General features: G+C 37.4%; 1 protein-coding gene across 1 annotated transcript; it reads left to right on the top strand.

The window, feature by feature from the left end:
- The first annotated feature begins 3,991 nt into the window (after positions 1-3,991).
- On the top strand, positions 3,992-6,482 carry LOC110914298 (glutamic acid-rich protein-like). Its single transcript, XM_022159100.1, has 4 exons — positions 3,992-4,860; positions 4,975-5,357; positions 5,433-5,698; positions 6,444-6,482. The coding sequence occupies exons 1-4, from the start codon at positions 3,992-3,994 to the stop codon at positions 6,480-6,482; spliced, it is 1,557 nt and encodes a 518-aa protein (XP_022014792.1).
- The last annotated feature ends 3,273 nt before the right edge of the window (positions 6,483-9,755 follow it).

Raw genomic sequence — 9,755 nt, forward strand, 5'->3', positions numbered from 1 at the left:
AAACAAAATACATGAATGATGTGCTGGAAAATTTTAACATGTCTGAATCTACTCCAACATCAACCCCCCCTGGCTCAAAATCATGGGATTTGTCCGGACAAAAGCGGTGAAAAGGTGGATGAGACGTACTACCGGTCGATCATTGGATCCTTAGATTATCTGACTGCGTCCAGACCGGACATCATGTATCCAACTTGTCTATGCGCCAGATATCAGTCCAGCCCGAGACAGTCACACCTGACGATTGTGAAGAGAATTTTACGGTATCTTACAGGCTGCCTAAGCACCGGCTTGTGGTATCCTAAGTCTGGTGACTTTTCTCTAACTGGTTATGCTGATTCTGATTTCGGAAGCTGTAAGCAAAATCCAAAGTCCACAACTGCAGGCTGTCAGTTATTTGGAACTCGACTAGTCACCTGGCAGTGCAAGAAAGAAACCTCAGTCGCTTCTCTACATGCGAGGCTGAATACATTTCGGCCTCCAGCTGTTGCTCTCAGATCCTCTGGATCCAGCAGCAGATGAGGGACTTTGGTTTGCAGTTCTTGGACACGCCAATCTATGTGGACAATGAGGCAGCTATTAATATAACAAAAAATCCGGTGCATCACTCTAAAACGAAACATATTGAAATTCATCATCATTTCATCCGTGATTGTCACGAGAAGAAATTGATTCGAATTGAACATATACACACTGATGATCAGAAGGCTGATTTTTACACAAAACCTTTTGATAGAACAAGATTTAACTATCTTTTAAAATAGAATGGTTTGAAAAATTTGTTTTCTGGGAGGGTTATTGAGTGTGAAGTCGAGGAGGACGGCGATCAGAATTGATCCACGTCGTGTTGTCATGTTTCTGTACAGTTTTATTTTCTGCTTTTGATAAAACCAAAAACACAAAAATATGTTTTTGTTTTTAGGGGGAGAAAATTACAGAAAATATAAAAACATGATAAAAGTTTAAAATCCAAAAACATTGAAAAAATGAAAAAGAGTTTGTGTAAAAAGGGGAAATGATAGTACATCAGCTAGACAGATGCAGTACGCTAAAGAAATGTAAAGTTTAAATGTGTTAAGCAGTCTCGCTGATGATGTGCCGATAGGTTTTTACACATTTAGTAAGTTTGTTTGGGATATAAACATAAAATCATAACTTACTTTTACGTGGGGAACATCTCTCGGATATATAGGTAACCCCTGATATCCTGTTTGAAAGACTCTATTTCTGACATACTAGGTCTTTGTACGTGATGACATCTAGGGTATTATACCAGGACTTCTGATTTTGCGGAAGCAATAGCCTAGTCCTTGTATAACACTCTACACAGCTTTATTCATAAAGCCTCCCCTCAGCATAAAAATGATGAAACATTGAAAAATGCTAATCATGTGCTGTTGTAAAGAAGATCCCCAAAGGGGACCCACCTAAAGTCGAGCAATCATCTCTCTGATTGAACGGAAGTTCTAGCCTGAGCTCTCATGGCCTCGCATTAACCCATTACAGATATCATTAGTGTGCACTCACCTGTAAGACTGAATATAGTGGTCTGGATACGGGAGTATATTCTGAGGTGGTACACGCGTGTAAGTTAAGACTTTAAAACACTAAATCATATCCTGAACAGATTGAAAATTGTGTGAAAGCTTAAGAGGATCAGTTATCAGCAATCACTGTGAATTGTTTAATGCTGAATATGTAATCCAAGCTTAACGGTACTTGTATCTTGTCAGCAGCTGATATGTTCCCCTAACTCGCTCACCAAAAATATGTGTGTACAGTTTATTATTTATCAAAATCTAAAAAGATTGTCTGTTTGTTTAGCAAAATTTTATAAAATCCAAAAAGATTTGATTTTCATCTTATTTTCGACAAGGGACGTTGGGGATCTGATGATCAAAATCTTACAATGCTGAACAAGATTGGATCATGAGGGTTGGATAAGCAAAAGTTCGTGAAAAAGTGTTGGTAATTGCTTGAAAGTTTAAAAGTTCATTAATTTGAACTTAAATCGGTGACATAAAATCAGCAAGTTCATAATTTGGTTAGCCAAGATCATTAACTTGGACTTGGTAGGCTAAACAGTTGACAAGGGTCATTAACTTGGACTTGGTTAACTGGGTGTGATGGTAAAAAGTCAAAAAGTTGAAAAATTTGAAAAATTAAAAGTTCAAACGAAATGACCATTTTGTATGAAATGGCCATTTCGTTTCAAATGTTCATATCGCTTGAAAGTGTCACACTGCCTCTATGTCCATTTCGCACGAAATAGACATGTCTATATATAGTGGTCTCATTTTGCTTGACAGCATCAGTTCCTTCATTTCGTTTCTAAAACTCTCAAAAGGCGATTTCAGACGGAATCACTGATTTCATCGATTCAAGCCTGAATCTTGTGATCTTGTTGCTCGTAATCCATTTATAAGTTGGTTGGTACAACATGTAATATGGGAAAGGTGAGATTTGAGTTTGATTTGAACTAATTCTGTCGATTTCGTTTGAACGGCGATGAACAGAACTTCTAACTTAGATCTAAACCAAATTGAATAAAAATCATATCTGTGTGCTCGGAATGGGTTGTAGATCTGATTTAGGGTTTCAATTTGAACCAGAAATCTTGATTTCATAAGAACCCAGATGAACTGAACTTTGAATATAGATTTAGAATGATTTTGTGGGTTAAAATGGATATAAAACACACCCATGTAGTTGGAATCTGTTCTAGAACAATCTAAGGGTTTCAGTTTCATCATCAGATAAGATTTTTTGAAATCTGTTCATGAACTTGAATTTCAAACGAAATGGTGATGCATTTCGTACGAAATAGGAATTTCGTTTCAAACGGCCATTTCGTTTCAGCTATCATTTTGTTTCAAACAATCATTTCGCTTCAAACAATCATTTCGCATCAAACAGTTATTTCGTTTTAAACTGTCATTTCGCTTCAAAACACCAGTTCGTTTGAAGATGCCATTTCGTTTGAAAAGCATGCCATTTGAAACTGTCCATTTCATTTGTAATATCATTTCGAGTGAATGAAGCATGCTTTGTTTTAAAAATTATTCAAAGTGTTTAACATTGCATTTCTATTGTGCATTTCAGGCTTCAAATGTTCAGTTTGATCCATTACACAACATCAGTTGTGTTTACGATGAAAAGCTTCCAAAAATGGCGGTATCCAAAGAGATTATGAAATTTCTGAAGCGGTTACCAATCTAGAAGGCATTAACAAATCAACATAACATTTTTCAGTCTCACATTGAATGTTTCTGGAAAAATGCCAAGTATGACGAAGAAAGCAAAGTGATAACTTCGGTTGTGAGTTTGAATGGTGAAGATAAAGAGATTGTCATCACAGAACAGCTCGTCCGCGAGGTGTTAGATTTTCCAGACGATGAAAATTCACCGACGAAGTTTCCAGAGAAAACGGTTAAGGGATGTATGTTGAGGATGGGTTATAATGGTTCGCAGAATAGTGCAAATTATTTGAAGTCATGTTTCTCAAAGCCTTACAAGTTTTTCATTCATTCAATTGTTCACGCTCTCAGTCATCGAAAGGGTGGATATGATGTGATGAGGGATTATCAGATGAACATGGTTGCTGCACTTGTGTTGAACAAAAAGTACAATTTCTCAAAGATCGTTTTTCATTACATGAAGGAAAACATTACTTCTGGCAGCAAAACCTGGTTATATACGAGATTTGTACAGATGATGTTAGATCATGCGTATCCGGATCTAGAAAAAGATGAAAATAATGATTTGTTGGGATTGTATCACATGGATAACGACACGTTGATTGTGTTATCCAGGTATCACAAAAATCATCCAGAATCAAAAACAAAGGCATAATTCTTTGGATTCATCAAAGATGCTAATTACCAAGATCCAGATCCAGAAAATCATCAGAAGTGGAGAAATGATAAAGAAATGAAAGAGAAGAGTGCTGCAGATGAACTATCGAAGTTAGCAGGTTTCAAAGAAACTCGAAATGAGTGGTTTTTTAAAGAAGAAAAGGAGCAGAAAGATAACTCCGAAAGTACAAGCTAAAGAAGGTTCGTCGTCACAACCAAAGAAGAAACGTCAAAAGAAAGTTGTTGAGACATTGCTGGTCGATGAACCAGAGGATGATGAACCAGAAGCTGATGTTGAAAAGGATCAGAATCCAGTATCTCCTACAATGGAACAAATATTGAAAGATATTGATTATGGTTCGGAAGCTGAAAAAGCAGCTGGTGAGAATGAAGGTGACAATGAAGAGAAAAGTTCATCAAGCTCATCTGAATCAGAGATTGATGAAACTGAACGTTTGAAAAGAATTAAGGCTGATATAGAAAAAGAAAAACAGTTAAAGAGAAAAAGGAGAAAGGAAAAAGATGATGATTTGTATATTCCATCTCCGGAACATGTTCAAGAGGTTCAAACACCACCGTCTGAGGGTAGAAAGAAGTCAAATGCAAGGAAACGTGTTGTATCTCCCAAAGTACGAAAGTTGACAATCAAGCTGAATCCTAAACATGCATCAAAACCAAAACAACCTACACCACCAGAACATCAACCATCACCACCATATCAATCACCACCACACGAATCACCACCAAAACAAACTTCACCACCACATCATCAACAACAACTATCACCACCTCATTCTTTATCACAAATTCATATCTCTACACCTACACATGAACAACCTGTTATCACCTCACAACATATTATACAAACACCTCCAACCATACAATCACAAGTACAAACCACTCCTAGTTCTTCTGGTTTCAAGAATTTTCCACGTGTTCCGGAGAATATTGGTCTTGAAGATATTGGAGATTTTAGTTTTGTGAATGATGAGCTTGTGAAGAAGCTGTAACAGAAGGTGGAAGAGGTGGTAGGTGAGAATAAGAAGTTGATAGATGGTGAAAAGAATCTTGAAAAGCGTGTCAAAACTATTGAAGCTGAAAACTCATCGTTGTTAAAAAGAGTTGAAGCCGATCAATCTGATATTGATATTATGAAAGTTCAAATTCCAGAGTTGGAAGAAGAAAAGGCTCGCAGAGATGAGCAGAATGAATATTTCATGCTAAAGAACAAAGAGCTAAAAGCCATTAATGCAAAGAAAGAACATGAAGTGAATATGATGAACAAAGTGTTAGAGAATTTGCTTAGAAAGCCTGTGGATCAAAGATTTGAAGAGATCCAGCTTGAGGAAGTTAGAGCTCGACGTCAGGCTGAGATCGAAGCTGAAATGAAAGATAAAGGCAAAGGTGTTGAAGGTATTTCTGAAGTTACTGAGAGGGCAATCATTCCATCAATTGTACCTGAATCACCTATTCAAAATCCTCGTCCTATCTCTGCGGTTTCTGGTATATTTGAAGAAGATGTAGAAGTTGATGATGTTGTAAATGTAGATGAAGAAGATGATGAGGAAGATGATGAAGAAGAAGATGATGATGAAGTTAAGAAAGATGATGCAGACGATGTGTTTTCTGCAAGTAGTCATGATGATGATGATGATGATGGGAATGACGAAGATCAAGGTACTTCAGGTATCAAGGTTACTGAAGAATCGAATGAAGAGAATGTTGATGATTATCTTCATGACGATGCTAATGAAGAACCAGCGAATGCTGAGGGTGAGGGGGAGCATGTTGATGATAAGGGTGTTGATGAAAGTGAAAAATTAATTCTACGTCTTGAACCTGATGTAGAATGTGACACCTGTGTCACTGTGACCGTCAAACAAATACGAAACCAATGAAATATTGTATTTCATACTTGGTATTTGTGAAAATATGTGTATCATTTGCACATATCAATTCTTGTTCGATTTCGGGCTTTAAATCGCTTTCTGGAAGGTTAGACGCGATCTGATGCATAAATATAACCAGTTTAATGCAACAAACACTCTGGAATAGTGACATAATCTTAACATACCTTAAATAACCTTTACATAACTTAGAAATAAGTTTTGGATGGTTTGGTATGCCGAAATCAAGTTTATTCGCTCATAGGGACTATTTGCGTCAACTTGCAAAAGTCTGCTGTTTCGTATGGAAACATACAGTCCGGAACTTGATCATAAGTTAAACATACCATATATAACCTAAACATGGCTTAAAAATAAGCTTTGATAGGTTCGGTGTGCGAAAACATGCTTATATGATCTTACAGGGGCTAAAAGTGTCTAAAACGACGTAAGTTTGCATTTTCGCGCATATCTTATGTTTTGACCACAACTGGACATCCAAAATTTTTGTACACACTAAAATATTTTTATTTTAGTGATCGGCATGCAAAAATACCATTCGTCGCTTAATTTGGATCGTTTTCGCGTCCGTTTGAGTTTTCGTCGTAATTTAACGAATAACGTGACCGTATGACCAAACGAGCCGACATCCGAGACTTTTCCGAGCACATTTTGAGTCCTCTAAACTTTATTGACCTTGTAGAGCCTTGAAAATGGCTTAACGGAGGACAAAAGGGGTTGAAATGGGCTTAAACCTAGTGAAGGGACCTAAACTGTAAATTTTCAAACTTGTGCTGATCTGGGGAGCCCAGGCGGGCCGCGTAGCCCCCTCCCCATTACTTACGTGGGCCGTGTGAAGTGCCCAGCGACCAAAAAGTTGTTTTTCAGCCACTGTTTGATAATTCAGGGGCCAATCTTGCAAATTCTTTGTGTGGTAGCCAAGTTAACACCTCCCCAAGGCTTTTAACCTGCTTACAACACTTGTATTGTGACACCTGTGCCTCCACGGCCATCACAAAAATACCAAATCAATGAAATATTGTGTTTCATACTTGGGATTTGTATAAATATGTGTATCGTTTGCACATATCAATTCTTGTTCGATTTCGGGCTTTAAATCGCTAACTGGAAGGTTATACGCGATCTGATGCGTAAATATAACCAGTTTAATGAAACAAACACTCCGGAAGAGTGACATAGGCTTAACATACCTTAAATAACCTTTACATAACTTAGAAATAAGTTTTGGATGGTTTGGTACGCCGAAATCAAGTTTGTTCGCTTACTGGGACTAAATTCGACAAACTAGGAAAGTATGCCAATTAGTACTGTAACGGACATTCCGAAACTTGATCATAAGTTAAATATGCCCTAAATATGCTTTACATAGCTTAGAAATAAACTTTGAGGGGTTCGGTGTGCTAAAATAAACTTTTTAGCCATTCAGGGACTAAAAGCGTCAAAAAGTGCATAAGTTTGCATTTTCGCGCATAACTTACGTTCTGAATACATCCGGACATCCAAAAATTTATGTAAGCATTAAAATATTTTATTTTAGTGTTTGGCATAAGAAAAATCCATTCGTCGCGTAGTTTGGATCGTTTTTCGCATTCGTGCGCATTTCATCGTAATTAACCGAACAACGCAACCGTACGACCAGACGAACCAACATCCGAGATATTTTTGAGCATGTTTCATGTTACCTATACTTTAACTTCGTTTTACAGCCTTGAAATGGGATTAACAGGGCTTAAACGTGTCAAAAATGCATCAAAAACCATGTTTTGCACATTCAGGGACAAAAATTGACATTCTGCCATAGTTATCTTAGGAAGGGACCAAAATGAAAAATCTAAATTCCAGCTTGTTCCAGCTGTTCCCCTCATTTGCACATGGTTTTAGTGAAACTAGGGGCTCCCATAGTTTCACAAAACCATGAGCACATGTGTACGGATGAGATCGAAGCTCGTTTTACGATGAACGATCTTAACGGTTCTTGTTTTCCTATAAATACCCAACCCCATTTGCTTCAAAATCCACACCTTGATCTGATTGCTCTCTAAGTTGAAGTGCTTACACTTCATACCTGAGAATAATCGGGTCAAACTTCCCTTCTTGGACCTTTTGTAAGTATTCTTTCGTTCTTTTACGCGTTTTTAGCGTGAAAGTCAAACCTTGTTTGACTTTCTGCAGTGACCAGTTTATGGTCAACATGAAGTTCATTTGAACTTCATAACATGAGCATAATCACGATGGTTGAAGTCCCTAGTGACTATTCCTACTGATTACCACGTTATCTAGGCTTAGGGACGAGTCGTAGTTTCGGCCAAAATGCGTATTCTTGCGTATTTTGTAACCAAACTACTTTTGGGTATCAAGACCCTTTGTCTTGATATCAAACTTGTTTTGGATGGTTTGGTACGCCGAAATCAAGTTTGTTCGCTTACTGGGACTAAATTCGACAAACTAGGAAAGTATGCCAATTAGTACTGTAACGGACATTCCGAAACTTGATCATAAGTTAAATATGCCCTAAATATGCTTTACATAGCTTAGAAATAAACTTTGAGGGGTTCGGTGTGCTAAAATAAACTTTTTAGCCATTCAGGGACTAAAAGCGTCAAAAAGTGCATAAGTTTGCATTTTCGCGCATAACTTACGTTCTGAATACATCCGGACATCCAAAAATTTATGTAAGCATTAAAATATTTTATTTTAGTGTTTGGCATAAGAAAAATCCATTCGTCGCGTAGTTTGGATCGTTTTTCGCATTCGTGCGCATTTCATCGTAATTAACCGAACAACGCAACCGTACGACCAGACGAACCAACATCCGAGATATTTTTGAGCATGTTTCATGTTACCTATACTTTAACTTCGTTTTACAGCCTTGAAATGGGATTAACAGGGCTTAAACGTGTCAAAAATGCATCAAAAACCATGTTTTGCACATTCAGGGACAAAAATTGACATTCTGCCATAGTTATCTTAGGAAGGGACCAAAATGAAAAATCTAAATTCCAGCTTGTTCCAGCTGTTCCCCTCATTTGCACATGGTTTTAGTGAAACTAGGGGCTCCCATAGTTTCACAAAACCATGAGCACATGTGTACGGATGAGATCGAAGCTCGTTTTACGATGAACGATCTTAACGGTTCTTGTTTTCCTATAAATACCCAACCCCATTTGCTTCAAAATCCACACCTTGATCTGATTGCTCTCTAAGTTGAAGTGCTTACACTTCATACCTGAGAATAATCGGGTCAAACTTCCCTTCTTGGACCTTTTGTAAGTATTCTTTCGTTCTTTTACGCGTTTTTAGCGTGAAAGTCAAACCTTGTTTGACTTTCTGCAGTGACCAGTTTATGGTCAACATGAAGTTCATTTGAACTTCATAACATGAGCATAATCACGATGGTTGAAGTCCCTAGTGACTATACCTACTGATTACCACGTTATCTAGGCTTAGTGACGAGTCGTAGTTTCGGCCAAAATGCGTATTCTTGCGTATTTTGTAACCAAACTACTTTGGGTATCAAGACCCTTTGTCTTGATATCAAACTTGTTTTCAAACCTCATTAAACATGTTTTTAACATGTTTAACTCGTCACTTTTAGATTTGTGCTTATATAGGTCGTAAAGGTAAGCGGTCTAAACAACCGCTTAGACTTTCAAACCCGAACCGTTTGGTCGATCATTAGGATCCGACCAAACACGTTAGGTTACGATAGTTGTATAGGGAATAAGCTTCCAAGGTTATACCTTATGGTCACTTCGTTTAAGTAGTTGTATGATAGGTAGTTTATATGCCTTAGGAAAATTACCAAAATGCCCTTTTTACGCATAAATTCATTTTAAGCATATGTAACATAATTTTTGACATCTAAACTGATTAGGCAACATTAATAGACATGTTAAGGAATATAATACTTTTCATAGGGCTAGTTAGGCGGTCCAAACGCGTTTTTCGTGAACGACGCGTTAAAGTAGCATAAGCTACCTAAACGAGTCATAAT

This window comes from Helianthus annuus, chromosome 16 (genome assembly GCF_002127325.2).
Source record: "Helianthus annuus cultivar XRQ/B chromosome 16, HanXRQr2.0-SUNRISE, whole genome shotgun sequence".
Lineage (NCBI taxonomy): Eukaryota > Viridiplantae > Streptophyta > Magnoliopsida > Asterales > Asteraceae > Helianthus > Helianthus annuus.

Bases quoted from the DNA above. Each gene is read 5' to 3' on its own strand.
- LOC110914298 (XM_022159100.1), top strand. From the start codon at position 3,992: ATGAGTGGTTTTTTAAAGAAGAAAAGGAGCAGAAAGATAACTCCGAAA. The intron at 5,358-5,432 runs GTATATTTGAAG...AAGATGATGAAG, and splicing joins TCCTATCTCTGCGGTTTCTG to AAGAAGATGATGATGAAGTT. The intron at 5,699-6,443 runs GTAGAATGTGAC...TTGACCTTGTAG, and splicing joins TTCTACGTCTTGAACCTGAT to AGCCTTGAAAATGGCTTAAC.